The sequence below is a fragment of the Loxodonta africana genome, chromosome 1 (assembly GCF_030014295.1).
Source record: "Loxodonta africana isolate mLoxAfr1 chromosome 1, mLoxAfr1.hap2, whole genome shotgun sequence".
Classification (NCBI taxonomy): domain Eukaryota; kingdom Metazoa; phylum Chordata; class Mammalia; order Proboscidea; family Elephantidae; genus Loxodonta; species Loxodonta africana.
In genome coordinates, this window is record NC_087342.1 from 196062511 (window position 1) to 196090009 (window position 27499).

At 36.9% G+C, this 27499-nt stretch overlaps 1 protein-coding gene across 1 annotated transcript in view; it reads left to right on the forward strand.

Annotated features, from left to right (window-relative positions):
* The window catches only part of LAMA2 (laminin subunit alpha 2), a 559790-nt gene that overhangs the window by 447078 nt on the left and 85213 nt on the right, over positions 1-27499 (forward strand). Inside the window, exons 42-44 of the mRNA XM_064294826.1 lie at positions 22441-22557; positions 25089-25271; positions 27067-27072. Of these exons, the coding sequence (XP_064150896.1) occupies positions 22441-22557; positions 25089-25271; positions 27067-27072 (306 nt within the window). The remainder of the gene's footprint in view (positions 1-22440; positions 22558-25088; positions 25272-27066; positions 27073-27499) is intronic.

A 27499-nucleotide genomic window follows, 5' to 3' on the forward strand; every position in this document is an offset into this window, starting at 1 on the left:
ATAGCAAATTTATACATGTGAATACCTAGAATTGCCTCTTGTTTCTCCCTCCATTCTCATCCCTTACCATTTGCTGGTATGCCCCAATCTCTCTATCCTTACCTAATTTTCATGAGCCCTCCAAAATATCCTAACATTGCAAGCCACCTTGCTTTCATGATGTTATTCCTTTTCCTTGGAATGCCTTATCTCCCGTCCTCTTTCATCTAACTCCCTTCTACCAGTCTTTAAGATTTAGTCCAAATGTAATCTTCTCCAGGAAATTTAACACCCCATTCAATTTACATGGCACCCATTCTGTGTGTAGGAACCCTTGATGGTCCACTGGTTAAGCTCTCGTCTGCTATCCAAAAGGCTGGCTGTTCAAACCCACCAGTCACTCCATGGGAGAAAGATGTGGGAGTCTGCTTCCATAAAGATTTACAGCCTTGGAAACCGTATGGAGCAGTTGTATTCTGTCCTATCCAGCTGTTATGAGTCAGGATCGGCTCCACAGTAATGGGTTTGGTTTTGGTACTCTGTGAATACCTTTCTCAGAGACTTGCCAAACCACCGTAATCATGGATTTATTTTTCTGTCTTCCTGAAGACAGAGAGAGAGTTTTTTGACTTTGTATTTCTAGTGTGTGTCATAGTGACTACACAAATTAGGAAATAATTATAATTTTTTTTCTGTTTTACATAAGGAATGGTATTGGTCTTATCTTAAGAAGATATTTTATAATCATTTTTATGTGGCATACTTTAAACTAGTAACCTTTGGTCTCCAGTAAAGGCTGATGTGAAATTACAAGATCTGTTTCCATTATAGATGGCACTTTGGTAGTAAAATGTTTTGGACTGTGTATTACAGGTAAAATAAGACTCACTATGCACAAATTCTGTGTAAGAGATAGCTCTAATTACAACCTGAAGAGTGTCTCAAAAAAGTGAAAACCTGGTTTCCTGTTGGATGGATGGAGTAGATCTCATTTTGTGATCACTCCCTTCTATCCAAGGAGTCCTGATGGCATGATAATTGAGCATTCCGCTGCCAACCGAAAGGTTCACTGTTCAAACCCATCCAGTGGCTCCACGGGAGAAAGACCTGGTGATCTGCTTCCATACAGATTGTTTTTGTTGTTGTTGTTGTGTTCTATCCAGTCGATTCTGACTCAACGGCCCCATAGGGTTCCAGTCTGTAACCTTTATGGCAGCAGACTACCACATCTTTCCCCCCTGGAGCACCTGGTGGGTTCCAGAACCTCTGGCCTTTAGGTTAAGAGCTGAGTGCTTAATCACTGTGCCACCAGGGCTCCAAAAGATTACAGCCTAGGAAACCCTATGGAGACATTCTTCTCTGTCACATCAGGTCACTATGTGTTGAAATCAACTTGACAGTACTCAACAACAACCTTCCTATCTATAATACCCTTACCCAAGGCTGAGAACAGTGTCAGTGAGGCACATGAAATGAGCAATTCAGGTGCAGGGATGAATCCTGTCTTTATTTAAAATTTTGATATCTTTTTTATCACAAATTTTTTGCATTAATTTTTATTTTTTTTAAATAATCATTAAGATATTATCTTGACTACTGAGTTTTTTGATGTCCCTTTCAATTTCATGGAAACCCTGGTGGTGTTTTGGTTTTCAATTTCATACTCTATTCCCATCCCTTTCCTTGCCTTTATTTCCCCCCACAAGCACTGGTATTATAAAGATAAAGAATTCCATTTTAAGGGATTTTTTCCAAGGGAAAAAAAAACTATTTTTTCTAAGGGAAAAATAAATCTAATGACAGCCATGGTAGAAAGGGTTAGGTAACAGAAATTTTCATTAGTTTAAATGTCTTTTTTTATACTTCAGGTAGTACATTATTTAAAGTAATGAAAACCCACAAACTCCTCAAGTAATAATTCCTCCAGAAACCAAGCCAAGGCTATGACAGAGATGGCAATGTTTTCTTGCTACATTATGACATTTCCCTGATTTGTGGCCAATTATACAAGTTCTAAAATGGCTGTTAATCAGGAAAATACCATATATTACCACCAGGAACTGCTGAAATAGGCCCTACAGAGCAAAACTCCTGACAGCAGCTATTAAAATAGAGATTTAGTCATTTTTCTCTATATGGTGCCTGGAGTTAGAAGGAATAAAAATGGTGGGCCCAGTATACGCTCCATATTTCTAATTCTTTGCTTGGCTCAATTCAGTACAGTTCAGTTAGGTAGTTCATGAGCGTTAGCCATGAATGACTTAGTGCTGCTTCTTGCCATTTTTATTCTGTCCTTGCCTTAAGGGAGACTGAACTTGCCAGGAGCAATTTGTTTTGCTTTTTAATTTTTGAATATACATCTGTTAAAGGTAAATTTGCCCTTGTGCAAGTCTGAGATTTGAAGCTAATCTACAATACAGTGATGGACTGTCCATGGAGATAAAAATTATTTTGCTGATGAATGTAGGCTTGGTGCAAATTGATGATCAAAAGAGTTAGAAGATGAATGGATGCCACTAAATGAATTAATACTACTTTGTAGACAGATAAGAAATTTTGTCAATAAAATAGCCAGTTGAGGTTCTCATGAAATGTGTATAGGGCAAGGAATGGAGTACAGGATAGTATATTAGAAGTCTGACAATACTAAGGTTTTAAAATCAGACACCCAATCTTAAAAAATCTTACATAGTGTAAATTTAGAATTTTTTTTTAACTTCTTAATTTACTCCTAATTTTTGTCTCTGCCCAAAATAAGTGAAATTATTTAATTACTTCGGAACAAATGCGTAACCTTTCTGTAAAATGGATGATACTCACATGAAACAAAAGACCAATTCCCAAGCTCAGACATATTAAATCAGTGTATTGCATGACATACAGTGATGCTCAACACACAGAACAGTACCAGACACTATTCCACTCGTTAATTTTTGGCAAACCAATCAACACTTCCCTCGTATACTGTGGTTCTCTAAACACTCAGTCATTTAGTCCAGAAAGGTGTGTCAAGAGAGATCTGTGATCATGCATGTAATACACTTGCAATTACTAATCTGTTGAGAGTCCATGTTATTATTTCATATTACGAAAGGAGAATAAACAGGAATACTATATGCTGTTAAACCAAAGTATGATACAAGGGTTAAATTTTGACTAATGCATGATTTTATTATCAAAGATACACCTTTTGAAATCTCATACTACTGATTATCTGAATCAGCTTATCCATAGATAGCTGTGTGAAAGATAAACAGAAGCTTCTCCACTGATGAATAATAATGGACTAAATGGGTGAAACCAAGCCAGAGTTCCCTGACCTACCATAGTCTCGAGAACAAAGCAATATTTTTTCCTGTTGATGAAATTGCTAATTCCTCCTATAGAGTTTTTGTTCTCCCTTTGGAGTGTGAACAGAGAAAGTCAAAGTAATAAAACCAAGCTGGGCTGAGTTTAGGAGGAGAAATGAAAAGTAACAATATAGTGGTAAACATGGAAAAGCAGGAGCTATTGAGATCTCTGTGGCTGTGCTTGTCATATCTAACCGTACGATGTGAGTCAAGCACAAGACACAAACCTTGCAGAAAGTCCCTTTGTATTGTCTGAGCAAAACACGAAGGCCTGTGCTATGAAAGATTAGCAATGCAGCTAAAAACTCATCTGTTTTGTTTGTGCTCATAATCAAAATTTAAGAGTGATATTTATGCAAGTAAGTGCCTGTATACTGGAGATAAATATAAATGCCTTCAAGAACCTGACAGATAAGGTCGTGGAGACTGTGTTAAACCAGAGAGCACTTTTCTTAAAGGTATTACAATTGAATTTCTTTTAAAAATGCTTTGGGGACCAAAGCAAGCAAGCCTTCAGGCCTACAGTCCAGCTTTAAATCTTATCCAAGAGAGACAAAAGATGGGTTTCATTATCTAGCCATTTTGGTACCTCATTCCAATGGCTGCAAACATAATTCCCCTCTATCTTAATAATATAAGTCTTTGAAAAATCTGTCTGCAAACATGTGCCCCTTCACTCCTTTCTGTGCTTTCTACTACAACCCCTAGCAGGAGGAAAAGGATATTGAGATGTAGGTGACAGTCACTGAGTGTCTGTCATGCACTGGACCCATCCCAGACAAAATCTAATTTGACATTTGAGATCAGGGTAGGCTTTCTCAGTAACATGCCTCCCTGCAAAGCATGGGCTTGATTTGAGTGATACCAGGGGTTTCCATGAACAATAATTCATGAAATTATTTTCATATCTATGAAAAATAAGTAATAAGATATAGGACACTTCCCAAATGGTGACAGCAACTGGGGAAAGGGAAGCGGAGGAATACCATCAGGAAAGAAAGCTAGACTGGTACAGAAGGTTAAAGAAAGGATGCTGTCCCTAGTCATTGTCACTAAAGTTAATGATTGCCTACTTAATGCAGACAATTTGAGGGATTAAAAAAAATGGGGGGAGGGAGAAAGACTGGGTGTAGGAACTTTAACAAGTCAACTGGCAGGAGCTAGGGACAGGGATACTGTTCTAGATTTTGCCTAGCTCTCTTCCTTGTGCAGCTGCCCATCCCTCCTCCACAGATCCCAGCGTCCTGCATTAGATAGCGGGTTCAATATAGGGGCCAGATTCTTTAAGAATCTCAATATTAAAAAGACAAAGGACTATCCAAGTGGATAAGAAATTATAATAAAACTTCAGTGAAGTACCTCTTATGTCAAAATATCCCAAGATGAAAATGTAATGTAATAAAACTGTATTAATACTACAAAGGAATAAAGTTATTAACCTCTAGTATGTAAAACAAAATCATTAAGTAAAACAGAATTGAAGAAACGGCTATTAAATTATTTCTGTATTTTACTTTTATCATAAAAGTGAATTATACCCATTAACATAATATAATATTATCATCCATAATGAACACAGACGGATAGATGATTTTGTTCATCCCAATTTCTTTTTTGTTATTGTTTGTTTTGCAAAATACTTACGCTTTTCATGACTTTGTTATTTTTAACTCCTCTCCATATATCACTTTCCACATCCAATCTGTCTCCAAATCCTGCCAAATCTTTTTTTCCTTTCATTTTTCGGATCTGTCCTTTTTGTTTACACAGTCACTGCTACGGCCGCATAGCTAATCTACTGTTCTATCATAAATGTAGATTGTAGCAAACTCCAAGCTTGTCTTCTCTTACCCATATTCACAACAACCAGAGTGATCTTCCACTAAAATTTGCCCCTGCATCAGAATATAAACTGGCTCCCAATTCCAGGGCTGCTGCGTATGATGTATAGATTGTGCATAGCACAACCCTAGTAGGCATCACATACATTTGATGTCATTGTAGATTTGTGTATTTGATATAGAAGTTTTTCAGCAGATACTAGTAAACTGCCTTGGAGAAGGGATGAAATTTTCTAATTTGCACCAAGGCACTACATATTTGGCTTAGGGCACACTGCTGTATAAAATCTAAACACTTTCATTGATCCTTAGGCCAAAGGTCCACCATGAATTCTCTCCCACACAGTGAGCTGCGTGCCAGCTCCTGCTCCAGGCCAGCACTCTCCTCTTCACACTAGTCTTCTACCATCCTCCACTATAACCATCCACCACTTATGGTATCCCCATGCCTCTCCTTTTTTTTAATTCATGCCTTTGTAAAAGCTAGCTTAACCTTAGATTTCTCAATTAACCACACTTTATTCACATTTTTACCATATGCTATTTTAAAACAATCTTATAAATGTAAATACATATACGGAATTGTTTGATGTTGAGTTATGCTGTTCTTCTTAGTATATGACTTTGTAACTGTTCCTATAACTCTATCTCTCCACTAACTTATAAACTCCCCAAGGACAGGTGCCATATTTTCTAATTCTTCTATATCTCTCCATTGACCTAATAGGAGTTTTCTAAATTTGTCAACCAGTGCTTTGTAAGTAACCTGAAAATATATAAATACTCACATGTATATATATGTCCAATTTTCCTACCGAATTTTGGGAGTACATTAGATTTAAAGGAAATTTTGTCTCCAAAGAAGCCAAGAACTAGACTAAGGTTGTGAGGGGAAATCCATTTGATATTTTCTTCTTTGTTCAGGAAGCAAACTCTGGAATAGGCATGCCTAAGGAAGCAGCAGTTCCAATCTAATTCTCTTACAGGGGAGCCATCAGAATCCTTGCCATTGACTTCTCTGATTTATTATGACAACTGATAAACTGATGGACAGCTTATCAGATGCAAACTTTAGAAGGTTACCAAATTGGTTCCACATGTCTGAGAGATCATATAATCATATATCATATATAATCATAGAACTATATGATTATATAAAATATATTTTTTAATAAATTATTATATGTTTGATATGCAAGGGGTTGGTTAAAAGAGGCTCAGTCAATATCAGCTTGGAAAGTCACTTGACCTCTTGGGTTGGCTTATATCAATATGAATATATCCATCTCTCTACTAAAATTATCGTCTAGGTAGCTGGATGGGAAAAAAATGAAATACTGAATATGTAGTCATCAATTTACTAAAAGTAAGGAGCACTGGTGGTGCAGTAGTTAAAGCAATTGACTGCTAACAGAAGGGTTGGCAGTTCAAAAGCACCAGCAGCTCCGTGGAGAAAGATGTGGCAGTCTGCTCCTGTAGAGATTCACAACCTCGGAATCCTTGTGGGATCTCGTGAGTGGGAATCAACTCTACAGCAGTGGGTTTGGTTTGGTTTTTGGGTAAGGTTATTCTGGGCAGATTATGTTAAAACTTTCAAGATTAGAATATTGTGGGTTTTACATTGGCTTTCCCATCCCACATTTCAAATTGGAATTTTAAGTCATTGATAATTATGGTTTAAAACATCCTCAGAAGAATTAATAAAAAAGACATACCAAAAGAAACATAATCATAATACACAACTTGGCTTGACAGCAGACAGTATTTATATAATGATGTAAACAGTGAGCAAGGACAATGTAGAATGTTTACACTGATTTAATGTAAGAGTCAATTATATTGAAAGAAGGGAGTAAATGAATAGGCATATAAGAAAACTAAATCCTCTCCAATTGTAACAATGACATCAGTGGATAATTTATAATTTTAAAACATCAGCAAACAGCAGCTTAAACATATTTAAACATTTAATTAAACATATCCAGCAGGAACAGCTACAAGGTTAGTGCCTTTAGGGAAGGGCAAGTTTTAAAGGGACTGAAACAGCAGGCTACCACCTTTGTTGGTGGTCTTTTGATACTGTTTAGCTCTAAAACTTTGGGCATTGTTTTGCTAAAATTAAATGAATAAATACTCTCAGAGTCAGAAAGTTCCATCCATTTGCTTCTGCTGTTTCAATTACTTAAGAGCAGTCACTGAGGCAACTGAGGGCAAAACTGGATTTCTGCAGGGAGAGCCAGCAACCATTTGCTGAAAAGTCAATTCTCCCTCTTGGCAACTTCTTGTGTGTTAGAATAGAATTGTAATCCATCGGGTTTTCAGTGATTGACTTTACAGAAGTAAATCACCAGACCTTTCTTCTGAGGCACCTCTGGGTAGACTCGAACTGCCAACTTTTTGGTTAGCACCTGAGTGCTTAACCATTTGCATGGAGAGGACCCCTAAGTCTTGGCCAAATAGCAAGCTAAGGACTCTAAGCAATTTATATATATATCGTATTCCTTCGTTACAACTCCCCTATGTGGTAGGCATCAATATCCCCACTTCAGAGGTGAGAAAAATGAGATTCAAAGAGGTTAAATGACTGGTCAAAGCCTGAAAGCAGATACATTGTGGAGTCAATGGTTCAGCTTAAGTCAATCTAGTTCTAGAGCTGATGCTTTTAACCACCCTGGACAGAAATTTTGGGCTTCTGGCATAGGTTAGAAGGTGTCACATTATTGTCCATGATTCTAATAAATGTTTGATAAATGAATGAGTGAGTGGATGAATACCAGAAAGTAGCAGGGGATTGCCCGTTCTGAGGAAGTTGAAAATCTGTTTTCACAAAATGACCTCATGTAGATTCCATAACTATCCTGAACTTCTTGCTTCAGATTAAAACATTTCAGGGATTAACCTATCCTCTAACTCTGAGGGACACTTTAGAACCAAAGGTGAAACGTATTTGTAGGAAATAGAAGTTATGTGGCTTAAGTAATTTTTTTCTACAAAGAAATCTTAAAGAGAGGATTTCTTTCATCTTCTGGAAAAGGAGCAAATCAGAAGTGATAATGAGCCTATGTAAGTGGTAGTTCATAATAAGATAAATGTCATGATAAGGAAAAAGTTCATTGCAAAATGTTATCTAGATGATAATTTGGTAGTTGATTCCGCTTAGCCAGATCCCTTGAAGATTAATACAAGTTCAGGAGAGGGCGGAGCAAGGTGGTGAAGGGAGAGGACATTCTCATTTACTCTCCCAGCAACTAACCTACTGAACAACAAATAAAAATAAGCATAGGCTGAGATCTCAGAACTCCATACAACAGCTGAAGAGTTGGAGAGTTGGGATGAGTCCAGAAGCAGGGCAGGGGAGGTGCAGAGGTGGACAAAAGCTGGGAGAACCTCACTGCTAACATGTGGATCACTTGCTCATTGCAGCCATTTTGGGACAAGGCTGGGCAACATCCCAAACAGGCAACACAGAAAGGGAGCTAATCTAAGGAAGCTGTAGCCCAATTTTTAAGAGTGCAGATTGGCCGTGGGACTTCACAGGCTGCACAGATGGGAGGGGATGAAGGGAGCCTGTGGTGATGTAAGATAGTGCTGTTGAATCTGGCTGAGGCCTGAGATGGATGGACACTAGGACCAGAAGGAACTACAAGGGCAGCAGAGCAAGGGAAATATTTCAGAAGGCTCCTTGCCCACAGCAGAACTTTGTGGGAGAGCCAGTACAGGGACGCCCATGAGAGAAAGTCATAGACAGCCCCCAACTTTTGCCACAGAAAACTAGAGTCCCACCACTTACATCACTATCTGCAGTCAGCTATCCCCTCCCCCCCATGATGCATATTGAATTCCAGAGATCAAGTATCGAGGACTCCTGAATCAGCACTGAAAAAAAACCTAAGGATAAGAGTGCTCTCCAGTGATTCTCAGGAGAAGGTACTGGACCCACTGCTGCTGGGTTGATTCTGACTCATGGAGACCCTGTGGGGCAGAGTGGAGCTGCCTTGTGGGATTTCCAGGGTTGTGAGCCTTGTGGTGCATCTTTCTTCCATGGAGCAGCTGGTGGGTCTAGGCCCTGGCCTTTTGTTTGGCAGATGGGCACTTGGCCACTGTGCCACCAGGGCACCCAATCAGAAAATTATCCCACAAAAACTAGAACACAAAATTTAAAGTTAAAAAAGAAAACAACAGCCAAAAGAAAAAAAGAGAGAGAGAGGGAGAGAGAGAAGAAGGACCAATCAAAAGCAAAACACAAAGAAAATGAAATTTCCCCTATGGAGGCCAGACTTAGGAAACAAATCAAAAATTTTCAGACTATAGTGGTAAATATGTTTTAAAGAAAGCAAAAACCACACAAAAAACAAACTAACAGAGGTCAGGAAACAAATGGATGGACAAAATGAGAGACTCAACAAGGAAATTAAAAATTTATTTTAAAAAAGGGAGAGAGAGAACTACTGGAACTGAAGAATAAAACAAAGTAAATTAGAAAAAGCAAGAGAAACACTCAACAATTGAGTCAAAGAGATAGGAGATAGAATAAATGGACTAGAAGACAAAATAACTGAACTGATCAAGTTTCAGGAGAAACAAGAGAAAAGAACAAAGAAAAGTGAACAAAGCTGAATGGAAATATGAGATTCAATTAAGAAATCTAACATTAGAATTATTGGAATCCCAGACACCATGACAACAATAAAGTCATAGAAACAAATTGCCAGGAGAAAATCAGAGAGAATTTCCCAGACCTGAACAGAGAACCAAGCCTGCAAATACAGGAAGCTACATGAATCCCAATTAGAAGAAATACAAAAAGATCAACTCTGCAGACCTTAATAAAATTCTTGAAAACCAAAGACAAGGGGAGAATTCTGAAAGCAGCAAGAGAAAAATGCAATATAACATACCAAGGGCCTTTCATAAGCAGAGGTGTGAATTCCTCCTCAGAAACTCTAGAGGCAAGAAGACAATGGACCTATTACTAACCAAGAATCCTTTACTCAGCAAAGTTGTCATTCAGAAACTGAGAGGGAAATCAAGACATTCCTAAACAAAGAGAAGCTCTCGAAATTTGCCACTACCAGAAAAACTTTGTAAGTATTATTCAAGGGAAAACTTCAAATGGAAAGGCAAGAGCATTAAATAAATACTTGTATCTACACATAGGAAAAAAATACATAGATAAATAAATACAATAAGAGAGAGCGCGAGATCTCCAAAAAATTCAACAACATGGGCGATCATCAGGACCAAGTATAGTATAATTTCAAGGAATAAACTCAGTTAAATCCTGTAAACAATACAACATCAAGTTTATAAGAAATAAGTACTAAGTAAACTTGCCAAATATAGGTTTTATATTGCTGTTAATAGAGACACATCAGCACAAATGGGGGAGGGAGGAGGATATCAGGAATAGATTTATTATGCTAAGGTTGTATGTTAACTGTTGTTCATATGTTACATGTTAAAACATATGTTACGTGTTATTGCAATTTTAAGTTGTATAATGTAATATATGTGGTAACTACTAAGAAATCACCAAGAAAACACATTCTGAAGATGAGAAGGAAGAAAGCAAAAAGGCTTATCACAATAAAGCAGCCAAATACAAACAAAAACAGAAAAATCAGAATAAAACAAGGAAGATACGAAACACTCAATAAACAAATAAAATGAGTGAGCCAGACACTTCATTTTCAGTAATAAGCTTAAATGAAAATGGTCTAAACACCCTATGCAAAAGGCAGAGAGTGGCAGAATGGATAGAAAAACATGATGCATTCCTTTGCTGTCTACAAGAAACACACCTTAGACATAAGGACACAAACACAGAAAATAAAAGGATGGAGAAAAATATTCCATTCAACCAGTAATAATAAAAGGATTCATCTAGCAAGAAGACATAATTATAAACATAAAAAACAAAAAAAAATTTTTTTGTTTGTTTTTTATGTTTATAATTATATCCACCTAAAAGCGATGTTCTAAACTACATAAGACAATTACTGACTAATATGAAAGGAAAAGTAGACAATTCTACAATAATAGTCGGTGACTTCAATGCACCACCTTCAATTATGAGTAGAATATCTAAAAAGATCAATAAGGTCACTGAGAACTTAAATCAAACCATAAGCCAATTGGATCTAACAGACATATATAGAACACTCCATCCATCATCAGAACAGTGCACATTCTTCTCCAGTGCACATGGATCATTTTCTAGAACAGACCATATGCTAGAACACAAAACAAGTCTCAACAAATTTAAAAAGATTGAAATCACACAAGCCATCTTCTCTGACCGTAACGGAATGAAGCTAGAAATCAATAATAGGAAAAATAAGGAATAAAGTAAGTACATTTCTTCTTTTCTCTTCTTTTCTTACAGAAACTAAATAATACACTACTTTAAAAAGAACTATTGGGTCATAGAAGAAATAAAAAGTCAAAAATTCCTTGAATCAAACAAAAGTGAAAATCCAACACATCAAAACCTTTGGGATGCAGCAAAAGCAGTACTCAGAGGGAAATTCATTGCAATAAATACCTACATTTTAAAAAAAGAAGGTCCAAAATCATTAATTTAAACTGACAACTTGAACAAATAGAACAGGAAGAACAAAAGAAGCCAAAATCTACCAGAAAAAAAGAAATAATGAAGATCAGGGCTGAAATAAATAAAATAGAAAAAAAAAATGGAATCAACAAAACCAGAAGCTGATTCTTTAAAAGGATCAATAAAATACATAAACCACTGGCTAGATTGACCAAAAAAAAAAAAAAAAAACAGAAAAGGCAAATAACTAAATTAAGAAATGAAATTGGCAACATTACAACTGATCCAACAGAGGTAAAGATCATACCAGATTGAAAAATTGTACTCTAACGAATTTTAAAACCTAGATGAAATTAGCAAATCCCTTGAAACACACTGCCTACCCAGACTAACACAAATGGAGGTAAAAAATTTAAACAGACCCATTACAAAAGAAGAGATCGAAGATGTCATCAAAAACTGACAACAATAACAACAAAAAACCTCAGGACCAGATGGCTGCACTGGAGAATTTTACCAAACATCCAGGAAAAAAGTTGAAACCAATCCTACTCAATCTCATCAAAAATATAGAAGAGGAAGGGATGTTATTGAATTCTTTCTGTGAAACCACCATAAACCAAACCAGGCAAAGACACCACAAAAAAATTTAAAAAAGAAAATCACAGACCAATATCCCTTATGAAGGAAACCCTGGTGGTGTAGTGGTTAAGAACTATGGCTACTAACCAAAAGATGGGCAGTTTGAATCTACCAGGTGCTCCTTGGAAACCCTATGGGGCAGTTCTACCCTGTCTTATGGTGTTGCTATGAGTCAAAATCAACTCAGTGGCAATGGGTATGGATTATCCCTTATGAACATAAATGTAAAAATTTTCAACAAAATTCTAGCCAACTGACTTCAGCAATATATCAAAAAGGTCATACCATGATCAAGTGGGATTCATACAAGGGTTACAGGGGTGTTCATCATTAGAAAAGTGATCAGTGTGATCCACAATATATTATAACATGGATGAACCTGGAGAACATAATGCTAAGTGAAATAACTCAGCATATAAGGACAATTATTGTATGATTCCTCTTTTTATAAGAAGATAAGAAAAGAATAGATATAGAGAGATTAGTGTTCATTAGCGTTTACCAGAGAGAAGGTTGTTGGTTGGGGGGGGGTACACTTTAGATCATAGAAACTTGTAATTTTTGGTGATGGGAAAATTGACACTGAATATGGATGTAGTGACCACAGCACAACCAAAGTAAAAATGAGTGTTTGAGCACATATGGATGGGTATAGGCATATTGGTATATGGGTAGGTTCAGGTAATAGAAGTATTTATAAAAACCAAAAACCAAACCCATTGTCGTCGAGTCAATTCCAACTCATAACGACCCTATAGGTCAGAGTAGAACTGCCCCATAGGGTTTCCAAGGAGTGCCTGGTGGATTTGAACTGCTGACCTTTTGGTCAGCAGCCATAGCTCTTAACCACTACAACACCAGCATATGTGTAAATACGAATATGTGGGTGCAGGCACATATATTCATTGAAGACAAAAATACAGATACTCCACAGACATAACCAAATACCTGCGAAGATTGGTTTTCTGGGTCTGAAAGATTACGACCATAGCTTCATGGGACAACGCAGTCATTTGGCATAACAAAGTTCACAAAAGTCATGTTCTGCATCCTAGTGAAGTGAGTAGCATCTGGTGTCTTAAAAGCTTATGAATGGCTCTCTAAGACAAACTATGGTTCTCTACTCACCAGAAGCAAAACAGTAAGAAGTTAACCAAAAGCTCAAAAAAGAAAGAAGTCTACACAAGCCACAACTTCATCTACCCTGAGACCAGAAAAATTAGATGGTGCCCAGCTATCACCACTGATCATTCTGACCAGGGTCACAATAAATAGATGGTCCCAAATAAAATGAGAGAAAAATGTGGGACAGAACTAAAAATCTTAAAAAACAAAAGAATAAGCCAGACAAACTGGAACAAAGAACAGAGGACTCCCTGAGACTAATCACCCTTAAAAAAACTTAGACACTCTTTAAACTTAGAACCAAGCCTATCTCCTGAGAGTACCTTTTTGTGAAATAGCAGAGTAGCACACAAAATAAAGGATATTGCCCATAAGATTGGTGCACTACTTAAAAACTATCTGTATGAGACCAAAAGGTCAACAATTACTCAAAAGCAAAGATGAGAAGATAAGGGGACAGGGAAACTAGAGTACTGGAAATGGAACAAACAGAACACAAAGAGAATGTTGACACATTGTGATAAAAGTCACTAATGTCACTGAACAATTTGTTTGGAATTCGTCAAAAGGGAACCTAACTTGTGTAAACGTTCATCAAAAACTCAACAAAATATTATTTTAAAAGATTAATATTAGTTCTATGAATTTCGCCCTTGAAAACTGGAAATTCTCTCACGCATTTATTTGTGCTCTGTTTGCACTAGGGAAAAGTAAAAATTTCATTTGAGGAGCTGAACTAGGTGATGCTTGAGTAGTAAAATTCAACATTTTCAGGAAGACTCAAACCTTAAAATTTACAAAAATGATATTGAGTTGAAAAGTGAGGCATGTATGTATATATGTAGGTATACATATAACCCAAACTCTTCAAAAATATAAAAGAGAAATTAAAAATTTAGGTTCAGGGCAAAGGAGAAAACAAGTCATAAATAACATTATTTAAAGCTGATAAAGCATACCAGGGCAGTTATGAAACCAACATAAATTCATTACCATTTATTAAGCACCTATAGTTAATCCCTACTACCCATCTACCAGTTTGTGGCTTGAGTGTTGCTATGATGCTGGAAGCTATCCCACCAGTATTTCAAATACCAGGGGTCACCCATGATGGATGAGTCTCAATGAAGCTTCCAGATTAAGACAAACTGAAAAGAAAGGCCTTGTGATCTACTTCCAAAAATTAGCCAGTGGAAACCTTATTGTCCAATTCTCTTGCTTTGGACACATCAGGAAGGGCCAATTGCTGGAAGGAGACATCTTGTTTGGTGAAGTAAAGTGTCAGTAAGGGCAAGGGAGACCCTGAGTGAAATGGATTGGCACGGTGGCTGCAATGGTAGACTTGAACATGTTAGTGATCATGAGGATGACCTAGGACTGGACAATTTTTTTTTCTGTTGTACATAAATAAGAAGTAAAATGATACTTGAATCTATAGTCAGCACCCATGGAAGCAACAGTCAAGAAACTAAACAAAGCATTGCGTTGGACAGATCTGCTGCAAAAGACCCCTTTAAAGTGTTAAAAAGCAAAGATGTCAATTTGAGAACTAATGTGTGCCTGATCCAAGCCACGGTATTTTCAATTGCCTCATATGCATGTGAAAGCTGGACAATGAATAAGGAAGATGGAAGAATTGATGCCTTTGAATTGTGGTGTTGGCCAAGAATATTGAACGCACCACAGACTGTGAGAAGAACAAACAAACAGGTCTTGGAGGAAGTACAGCCATAACGCTCCTTGGAGGCAAGGATGGTGAGACTTTGTCTTGCATACTTTGGACATGTTATCAGGAGGGACTAGTCCCTGGAGAGCAACATCATGCTTGGTAAAGTAGAGGGCCAGCGAAAAAGAAGAAGACCCTCAACAAGATGGATTGACACAGTGGCGGTAACAATGGGCTCAAGCATGACAACAATTGTGAGGATGGCACAGGACCAGGCAGGATTTCATTTGGTTGTGTATGGGGTCACTATGAGTCGGAACCGACTCCACGGCACCTAATAGCAACAACAACTCATAAATAAGGTTGCTGTGATTCATAGTCAACTCAATGGTATCTACGTATCTATGTATGGTAAAATCAGTATTTCTCATACATCGTTTGATTTATTTCTCATATCGGCCACATGAAGAAAGGTGTTATCTTCATTTACACATGTAAACAGGTTAGAAATGACATTTAAACCCACATCTAACTCCAAATCCGATACTGGTTTAATTGCACCACACTACATTTTTAGTGACTAGAATTTTGAAAAAGACATTGCCATATTTTTTTGCAAATAATGTGCCCACATATATAATGTGTGAAAATGATGAAGTTAAGTTAAACATTTCTAGCACAACCCACTGTGCATGTACCGCACGTGTCTCATGACATTTTCAGAAGTAAATTTCAGCCTCATCCACCCATCCTCCCATATTACAGGTAAATCATATTATTCTGTTCATTTTCTTTCATTCTGTTTTCTGTTCACTTTATTTAATCTCCTGCTTATGCATATAAAAATAGTGTAAAAATGTTACTTTTGATCATAATTATGTTTCTGTTTAAGATTAATGAAAGCAATAAAATATAAACACATCTTGTTCTTTTAGTTTTAAGCCTAGGATGATTCTTACTTATTAATTTGTAGCTCTTCATGCATTCATACTCTTTGGTTTCAACAGGGTGTCCCACTGCTCCATTCACGGGAATGATGATGATATTTTATCAGGAAATTACAAAGGTTAAATTTTGTATATCATTTTTGAACTACCGATAAACACTTTTTGCTTAAATTTTGAGTAATATAAAATCAATACCTACCTTAAGTGAAGCTCCTGTGTGTCAGAAATATAAATTAAAGTCAGCAACATGTAAAAAATATTGAGATAGCACACTTACAAAAATAATCTGTGGGGGGATTGCATAGTTGGCAAAAAAAGCATGCACGTGTTATTTTCAAAAAATACATTATTAATGATCAAAGAAATGACTTAGATCTTGACATCTTACTGTTTTAGGCTGGGTTCTCTAGAGAAGCAAAACCAGTAAAGCGTATAAATATAGAGAGAGAGAGATTTATGTCAAGGAAACGACTCATGCAATTGTAGAGGCTGAAACGTCCCAAGTCAGTCTATTAGGATAAAGGCTTCTCTCAATGTACGTAGCCGCAGGGGCTGGCGAACCCAAGATTGGCAGGTCAGAAAGCAGGGCTCCCGCTCTCAGGCTGTGAAAATAGACGAATTCCAAGATGTGCAGATAGGATGATAGCTCAACTCCCAAGAGCCAGAGGCCTGACGAACAGGAGGCAGTTCAGGATCCAGAGTGAGTGAAGAAGCCAGAAGTTCGGCTTGTATTTGGATGCAGGCCACACCCCCAAGGAAACTCCCTTTCAATTGATTGGCTGCTCACAACAGATTCAGTCATGGGAGTGACCACATATAAACACTGAGAAGCATGGCTCAGCCAAGTTGACACATAATTTTAACCATCACACTTACGTAGCATAGTTCAATGTTACCAACTATCATTTAACTAAACCCTAACTCATATCTGAGTGTCAGAAACATGGAAAACAAAAATTTATTATTAATGGCAGTGACTTAGAAATCTGTGTAGTGTTTTGCATTCTGGGTATGTCTATCTTGTACAGTTTTAAGGGGTATGTGGCAAAAGGAAATTATTTTAAGTCAGAAAGGCTCAGTCTGTACTTATTACTCTCTTTCTTCCTTCCCTCACCTTATGAGCCCTCTCTTTGCCAAATCCATTCCTAGACATTTGTTTTCTAGTGAGTGAGAAGACTACGAGAAAAGGACAGCCAGAACCAGAGAGATTGTATGTGCCTATGTGTGTGTGAGAGAGAGAGAGAGACCGTTGAGATTTGTTGGGGGTGATATTTACAGAAAAGAAAATGACTTGGCTATGGCTATTGGGCATGAGAGCTGAATAAATAAGAAAGGGAATCCTACAAAATGATGGTATGAATTATAAATTGGACACTCGTTGTTGTTAGGTGCCATCGAGTTGGTTCCAATTCATAGTGGCCCTATGCACAACAGAGCAAAACCTGCCTGGTCCTGCACCATCCTCACGATGCTTGTTATGCTTAAGCCCTTGTTGCAGCCACTGTGTCAATCCATCTCGTTGAGGGTCTTCCTCTTTTTTCTGACCCTCTGCTTTACCAAGCATGATGTCCTTCACCAGAGCCTGATCCCTTCTGATAACATGTCCAAAGTGTGTGAGACGTATTCTTGCCATCTTTGCTACCAAGGAGCATTCCGGTTGCACTTCTTCCAAGATAGATTTGTTTGTTCTTTTAGCAGTCCGTGGTATAATCAATATTCTTCCCCAACACGGCTATTCAAATACGTCAGTTCTCCTTGGGTCTTCCTTATTCATGGTCCAGCTTTCACATGCATATGAAGCGATTGAAAACAACATGGCTTTACTTATTCCCCCAAACTTACAAGAATTGATTTGGATTTTTTTCTATTAATAATTCTGTTTCTTTGATTATGTTCTAACTCAAACTGGACCACATGGTTATATATATCCTATGTCTCGTATGACTTTTAATTTCAAACCAACCTTGGTATGATTATTTTTCTAGGTTCTCATTGCTGTTTCATTTCAAGGCTTTCCTTTAAAAACTGCAATTCTCTGTGCACAACTTCTACTCATCTAACTCTATCGCCAAAGCTATAAACTTTTAGACTGGGCTTGGCAAGTTCCAGAAACTACTTTTTAAAAAAATAAAAATGACCAGAGTGTAGGAAAAGGATAAATTAGGAAGGAAATAGAGTCAAATGGCTGAAATGTAGGAATAGGAATGAGGTCAGAATATATATGTTTTGACATTCTAGTACAGAAAGCAGAGGATCAAAATTACTGCTTTGGAACTTGAAGGACAGCACTAAAAATTCTCTTCAGATCAGTCTTTCTTCTGAATAATTGTTCAGCCAGCATTTGCTATCAAAATGCAAGAAATAGTATAAATCCAGTGATGCCCTTTAAATTAATGATTTTTTTCACTGTAAGTGAATATCTTGCTTGCCAGAACATTTTGAATGCTTCGTTATTTAAAAAATCAAATTCAATCAAGAAGCTAAGAAATAAAATTTGCACAGTTCCATTTCCTTAATTGAGGAATACTTCCAAGTTAATATCAAAAGACCATCCCTTTAACTGTAAGTATTCTCAAGGAATTCATATAGATATCACAGTCATAATCAGACTGGTTTTATTTCAGAAAATAAGCTCATGATAAACTATCCAAAGATTTTATTTTAGTATAAACAGTGAAAATAACGAAAGTATTAAAAGAAAAGTGAACTGTGATTGACAGAAGAGAAAATCGAATTACTCGGAAAGTATATTTCAAAGGGCTAGAATTGAAAATAGTAATAGTGACTGAAATGGACATATTGATGTTTTTGGAGGCACACTTTACTGGAATATTTTATGCCTTGTTTTTCAATAATGTTGGGTCGTTGGCTTGGAACTTAAAAGCAGATACTTTAAACAATAGTATGTGCATATATTACTACTAATCTGTAGTACTACAGCAGTTAAATCAGCCTGCTTGTAATATCCTTTATATGAAATGGATGGATCGTTAATTAATATGTTCAGCACCCTTTTTCACATCTAGAACACCGTTAGTTAAGAACCCTCAGCCTATCTTCCTATCTTCTTTCCTTTTCCTATTCTTCCCATATGAGAACCAATAAAAACGCAACCGAATGCCATTGAGTCTATTCCGACTCATAGCAACCCTAAAGGACAGAGTAGAACTGCCCCATACGGTTTCCAAGGAGCACCTGGTGGCTTTGAACTGCCAGCCTTTTGGTTAGCAGCCATAGCTCTTAACCGCTACACCATCAGGGTTTCCAGAGCCAATAAAGGCAAGGATTATTCTTTAGCTGCTGGTGGCCTGCACAGCTGCCCTAACAAGGCAGCCGCACTCCTGTAAAAAAGGGTGGGCACACAATCAAATCAAGGCTGAGCTGGCTCTACTGTGAGCAGTATTCTCTCCTGGTCTACTTAATCCTAAAAAAAAAAACTGTTGCCACTGCGTAGATCCTGACTCATAGTGACCCTAGTCAATTCTGACTCATCGCAACCCTACAGGACAGAGTAGACTGCCCCATAGAGCTTCCAAGGCTGTAATCTTTACAGAAGCAGACTGCCACATCTTTCTTCCCCAGAGCAGCTGGTGGGTTCAAACCACCGATCTTTTGGTTAGCAGGCGAGTGCTTAACCACTATGCCATTAATCAGGGCTCCTTCTCCTTACTCTATGTACCAAGCAAGTGATGGAAAATATCAGTTTTCCCCATTTCAGGTTGCTTACATTATTTTTAGCTGTTTTAACTAAACGAGCAGTAATATATGCACAGAGCAAACAATTTAGCCAGCATAAGATATAATCAGGCATAATCTCTAGAATAAAACTCCTGGATTTGAATCCCAGCTCTGACATTTACTAATCATGTAACCCTGGGAAACTTACTTAAATTCTCTAAGCCTCAATTAACTCATTTGTAAATTGGAGGTGGCAATAATATATACACAGTCCCCGAGTGGCACAAACAATTTGTGCTTGGCTACTAACCAAATGTTGGCAGTTTGAATCTACCCAGTGGCAGCCTGGCAATCTACTTTTATAAGATTTTTGTTGTTGTTGTGTGCTGTCAAGTCAATTCCAACTCATAATGACCCTATAGGACAGAGCAGAACTGCCTCATAGGGCTTCCTAGACTGTAATTTGTTCAGGAGCGGGACACCAGGTCTTTTCTCCCAAGGAGTAGCTGATGGGTTCAAAGTGCCAATCTTTCAGTTATCAGCAAGCACTTAACCATTGCACCACCACTGAAAACTCTATGGAGGGCAGTTCTACTCTGACACACATGGGGTCACCATGAGTTAGATTTGACTCGATGGCAGTGGGGTTTAATACTATATGCATCATAAATGTTGTGGTAAGGATTAAGTAAAATAATCCACCTAAACTGACAAGCCCTAAACTTGGCACACAGCACACAGTAACTTGCTGGCCACTGTTATCGCTAAATGTTGACCAGTCCAGGAGGATCTAGGGCACCGTCTCTTCAAGTTTCTTGCTCAATTCTGTTCGTTACTTGGAGGCTCTGCCTTTTATTTATATTTTCATTTCTGTGGAGCTAATGAAAACAATTAGCATGCGTATCTCAAGGGGGCAAATCTTATGGCATAATAAGCTATTTAAAATATATTCAAAAAATAGCCTGTGTTATTCAGTTAGAACAGTTAAAAATTGTTGTGGAAAGAATAGAGTTTTATATCTTTTATTTTTTTTATTTCTGTTGTTCGCTAATAAATGATGTAAGAAAAAGAAGACAGATGAACTCTATCTCAATCTTTCAAACTCTATTTCAATCAAAAGTTGCAGTTTTGATGCATAACTAAATAAGATTGCTAAACTTAACATTCTCACATCAGCAGATATTTATTTTCTTTCCCCTAAATGATCTCATAACTTTCACTCTTTATATTGTTAGAGTCAAACTCCAAACTTTGTAGCTAATATTACAGCATAAACTTACCTGTAGTGTCTCGGGTCTTAAAAGCCTGTAAGAGGCCATCTAGGATACTCCATTGGTGTCACCCCTTCAGGAGCAAGGAAGAATGAAGGAAACTAAAGACACAAGGAAAAGATTAGTCCACAGGACTAATGGACCACATCTACCATGGCCTGTACCAGACTGAGTGCAGTACAACTAGATGGTGCCCAGCTACCACCACTGACTGATCTGACGGAGATCACAATAGAGGGTCCTGGACAGAGCTGGAGAAAATGTAGAACAAAATTCTAACTCAGAAAAACCAGAGTTGTTAGCCTGACAGAGACTGGAGAAACCCTGAGAGTATGGCCCCCTGACACCCTTTCAGCTCAGTAATGAAGTCAATCCTGAGGTTCACCATTCAGCCAAAGATTGAACAAGCCCATGGAGCAAAACAAGACTAAAAGGGAACACCAGTCTGGGGCAGGGACTGGAAGGCAAGAGGAAACAGGAAAGCTGGTAATAGGGAACCCAGGGTTGAGAATGGAGAGTGTTGACATGTTGTGGGGTTGTTAATCAATGTCATACAATAATGTATGTACTGTTTGATGAGAAACTAGTTTGTTCTGTAAACTTTCATCTAAAGTTCAATTAAAAAAGTATATATATGTAAACTCACCTAAAACTGAGGGAATGTTAAAAAAAATTAGAAGAAACTGGAAAATGTGTTATTTCTAGTAAAGAATACTCCATAGTGTTGAAGAAAGTATGCTAAAGTAGTAAAAAAAAAAAAAAAAGTGTGGTAAAGTAATAAAACCTTAGTATAAACCCTATTTGAAGGCAATTTGTTTTTTTATGAGGAAAAATAACAGTTTTTTTTCAGAAAATGTGCTAAAAGTTGTTTTTCTATTTCTGTGACTTTTCTTTGTTTCAAATGAATTTTAATAAATTGTTTTTACTGAACTTGGGAGATTCTGCTTAACAAACGTATCTAATTGAGATTTTTAAAAACTAATCCAATGATCCATTTTGGCAATAATTTTTTTTTAAATAAGTGAAATTAGTGGAAGTGCTGTCCAGGGGAGCATCGTTACAAATGCAAGAAAATATTTCTTCTTCTGAGCTTTTATTTCTACAGGACACCATCAAATTAACTCAGTTAAAGATAAGATACCAAGAAGAAAACATAATTGTTGAACGTGTTGGAGTGTCAAATGATCATATAAGCACTTATTTTATATTATAATTTGAAGTATCTTTATGGATAAAAAAAATAAGTACCAATAAATTAAATAAATTACATCAATTTTCTTGCTTTTTATTAACTTTATATGAAAACGACCTGAAATTGTATATCCAGACATAAGAGATAATTAAAATTCAATATATTGTTTTATTTATTTATTTTTTTCTGTTTGCAGAAAATGATGATCACCTGAATGGCTTGACAAACAGGTTAGAAAATGCCAGTGTTAGAAATGGGGAGCTCCTGAAAGCCTTGAATGACACTTTGGGAAAGTTATCAGCCATTCCAAATGGTAAGCATTCAGGGTTCTGCAAATATTGTCAGTTGACTTGGATTTCTGAAGAATGCTGTAACTTTTACTATTCTGTCTAACATTACATTTGTACTGATGTCAGGAAATTAGATATCGGGTTTCTTACTTACCTGTTATTCTTTGTTACTTACTATAGATTTAATTGGAAACCCTGGTGGTGTAGTGGTTAAGAGCTATGGCTGCTAACCAAAAGGTCAGTAGTTCAAATCTACCAGGTGCTCCTTGGAAACCCTATGGGGCAGTTCTACCCTGTCCTATAGGGTCGCTATGAGTCAGAATGGACTCAATAGCAATGGGTTTGGTTTTTTGGTATAGATTTAATTGTGTCTCCCCACCAAAAAAATACTGAAGTTCTAACCCCAAATGTGAACACGAGCTTGTTTGGATGTAGGGTCTTTGAAAATGTTATCAGTTAATATGAGGTCATACTGGAGTAGGGTAGGTCCTAATCCAATCTGAGCTGGATCCTTATAAAAGAGAAGAGACACAAACACAGGGGCACAGAGAGAAGATGGTCAATGTGATGACTTGGAATTATGCTACAGGTGCAAGCCAAGGAATGTCTGGGGCTACCAGAAGCTGGGAGGGATGAGGAAGGATCTTCCCCTAAAGCCTTCAGAGAGAGCATGGCCCAGTCTGCACCCTGAATTCAGAATCCTAGTCTCAGAGCCGTGAGACAATAAATTTCCTTCCTTATAAACCTCCCAGTTAGTGGTACTTTGTTACAGCAGCCCAAGGAAACTAATAGTTATCTTAGCTGGCATCTGTAGAAATAGGTTTTAAAAAAGGAATATATAGCCATTCTATTAGTACAGTGTTCTTCTACATTTCAGCCCATGAAGCCTAGTATTAGTGAAAAATAATAACCACACAGACGCTACTTTCTAAAATGTTAATGTACTACAACAAAGTCCCACTTTATCAGAGTACCTGCAGTAATAGGTGAGAGCCAACTTCCTTTCAGCGTATCTCTCCTGGCAAAGTTCAATTCATTAAATATTCTAGCTCTCATAAACATTAATGGCTGAGCTATGTCTGTGATATCTTTCTACCAATTAGAATTACTTGACGTTATTGCTTGGTGTTAGTCCCTGAAAGCACATACTCTTTTAGGTATACTATTTTGCAATTTTACTAGCATGTTATAATAACAAGAGTTGCTAACATTTATTAAGTACTTACTTAATATGCTTTCATCAACTGTATGTACTCCACACACCAATCCTACAAGGTAAATGGCACTATTATTCCCACTTTACAGGTAAGGAACTGAGACATAGGATATTCAAGGCCATTGTTAAAAATGGCATAAATGAGATTTGAACCCTGCAGTTTGACTGCAGAGCCTTTGGCCTTAACCACCAAGCTCCACATCATACTAAAAAAAAAAAAAAGTGCCATTAGGCATCTGTATATACAATATATGTTCTATATTTATATAGTTTACGATCAAGGAGATAAATACATACATTTATACAACACGAGACATATTAAAATCTAAGTGGGTTTTATATTTTTTAATATATGAATTAAAAAAAAAAAAAACCTGAGTAACTATCTGGATTTTCATGTCACCTGTTCAGTAGTCATTAAGGAACTACATAGAAAATGTCCAATGCTCAAAACAAATGCGAAGTACGCATGCTCCAACGTACCCAACGAAGTCTCTTTACCCTAAAACTGAAGAACTTTCTCCCTCCTTCCCCCGCTCCCACTGGCAGTGTAGATTAAATCTTAAGCCAAGTTTTGATGAAGTTATATGGCTCATAAGGAGCCTTGCTGGCACAGTGATCAAGCCCTTGGCTGCTAACCAAAAGGTAGGTGGTTTGAATCCACCAGCCACTCCATGGGAGAAAGATGCAGTAGTCTTCTTCCATATAGATTAAAAAAAGAAGAAAGAAACCTTTTCCATCAAGTCGATTCCAACTCACGGCAATCCTATAGAACAAATTGGAACTTCCCCATAGGGTTTTCAATGCTGTAATCTTTATTGAAGCAGAGTGCCACTTCTTTCTCCAGGAACAACTGGTGGATTCTAACTGCTGACCTTTTGGTTAGCAGCTGAGCACTTAACCACTGTGCTACCAGGGTTCCTTCCATAAAGATTACAGCTCTGGAAATCCTATGGGACAGTTCTACTCTGCCCTATAGGGTTGCTATGAGTCAGAATCAACTCCAAGACCATGGGTTTGGTTTTTATATGGCTCATATGGGTAAATTTCTATCTTTAATATGTTTAGCCACAAATCACAATATATCCTTATACACTGGACCTTTAGAATAATCACTTTGCTTTTTTAAGAGCTAGTCAGATATTCATAGCAAAGGCCTTTGAGGAAATTAAATCTAGCTAAAAATTTACTTGATTTCCTATAACTGAATGAGACAGAGTTCAGCCTTTTCCCTTTGTATATGAAGTCAGCCAGCCACAGCCTTGCTTTGACAAGCATGGATTAAGCCACTAACCCCAGACCCTTTGTTTTGTTTGTCATATGCTGTTCTACTGACAGATACAGCCGTGAAACTGCAAGCTGTTAAGGACAAAGCAAGACAAGCCAATGACACAGCAAAAGATGTACTGGCACAGATTAAAGACCTCCACCAGAACCTCGATGGCCTGAAGAAAAATTACAATAAACTAGCGGACAGCATAGCCAAAACAAATGCTGTGATAAAAGATCCTTCTAAGAACAGTAAGATCACCTTTTTCAATTTGACTATGACATTTATTTCTTGATACTGAAAAGGCATTCTAGAGTCATAAATGCTAATGCTGGAGAAGACCCTCAGTCCTTGTTTCATGGACTGAGTTCGGGAACTGTGTCTGTAGATCCAACCCTACAATTCAAGTCTCTTAGCTTGTACCAGTGTATTTTTCACCCAAGTATTGTTTCATCTAAGGAAAATTAGAAATCCTTAAGGCCTGCATGATATTTTGTATAGGAATGCCAGACACTTTAATTCTTCAATATGCAGTTGTACTTGGGGAAAATATATCCTCAGAGTTTGTAAGGTTTCATGGCACATAGAGGTTAAGGCGAATACTCATCAGCAGGCCTATTAGAACAGGGTATTAAAAGGGTGTTGTTGTTGTTGTGTGCTGTTTAGTCAGTTCTGTATGATAGAGTTGAATTGCCCCATAGGGTTTTCCAGGCTGTAATCTTTATAGGGGCCGATCACCAGGTCTTCACCGTGGAGCAGCTAGTAGGTTCAAACCTCTGACTTTTCGGTTAGCAGCCTAGAGCTTAACCATTGCACCACCAGGGCTCCTTTCATTAAAAGGGGTAGCACCTTGAAATGCATTAAAATTTTTTAAGTCTTGATATTTTATTACATAGGTTTCTATTATTTAACATTCCCAGGAACTAAAAATGATAACATTTATCTAGTTTATAAATAAGAGTATTTCTTCATCTTTTATTATATTATATAGACTCATAGGGATTTAATAAGGATTTATTGAAAATAAACTCAGAGAAAATATGGGAGAACTTAATACAATGATAATTTAAATTATTATTTAAATATAGTACATAAAGATTAGGATTTTTAAGTATATTTTTTCCATCCTAACAAATGATAAAACATTGTCTTGATATATTTTTTCACCAAAGGAGGCACTTGATGTTTTTGTACTTGTCACTCTCAGTAGACTAGCCCTCTTTATATACTAACATTAACTGGTTATCAGAATATTTATAGAGTGCAATAACAAAAATATCATTACTATTGACATTACAAGCTATGAATTCAGATGTTGTTTGACTGGGAAGCAGAGTCTGATTTCAGCACCTTAGACTCAAATTAAATGCTGAGAAAGCTATGAAATGATGAATACTGTTGCATGACTCCTTCAAGAGCAAGATAGAATGCAGACACATAATATGCATGTCAGAGCTAGGGATAGGAAGAATTCATTCCTTGACATTTCTTTAAGGAAGAAGAAGGATGTTTGGGTTTTTGTTTTCCCATATGTAAGCTCTGAGCTTTCCCCAATAGGTCAAAGATTTCATTAGAATAACTGGTTCTGATGCATGCCAAATCACAGTATTTTACCCCTGAAAGTGTGGAAATAAATCTTTAAGGTAAATATCACTCTCTTTTTTACTTATTTTATGCTTTAAGGTATCATTTCAGTCAACTTCTGATTGGTTATCAACTGATAGTGGCCTTTCATAATGTGTTTAACCCCACCCTGTGTCCAGAGAAATAATTATTTGTAAATATTAATTAAATTCAATCTGTTTTCTGAATTAGAACATTATAACAATGTTCTTTGAATTTAAGCAGTGCGTTGCTAAGTGACATATTTTTGTACACCTTCATTTGATAACATTTGTTTGTCTTAAAATTGGGTGCAGTTGTAATTTGTACCTATTGTGAAAAGTACCATTTTTCATAGTCACCAGTTTATAATATCTATAAAAACATTTCCTCATTGATTTTCTAATTTCTTTTTGTTTTATTTCCATATGAAATTACCTGCAGAAATCAGTATGTATATGTTTACTTGCATACATTTTAGTAATTTTTATGCTTAATTGCCTATTGCAAAAAGCTTTAGCTCTGCATGTTACTGTGTTTTGATATTGCTTTAAATATCATATAGCTATTCTTTCCAGTGTCACAGTATTAATGCTTTGAATTTTTCTGTATAAAGAAGGTGGTATATGCCTTTGATGTAAAATGTTTTCAATTTTGTTGTGAAAATTAGTGAAATATCTGTATAATACCCACATAAAAATGGACAATTAATTCCCCCACAGATTTAACTAAATTTATATATTTCTGATAACTCAGACTCAGCCACTGAAGTTCATATTACCTACTTCTTTGCTGTTGGACTAAAACAATCTTGTCTATGGTGTTGCTCCTTCTCCCCCCAAATCTCATATTTACCTCTTCCTTAGAGTTTTAATTG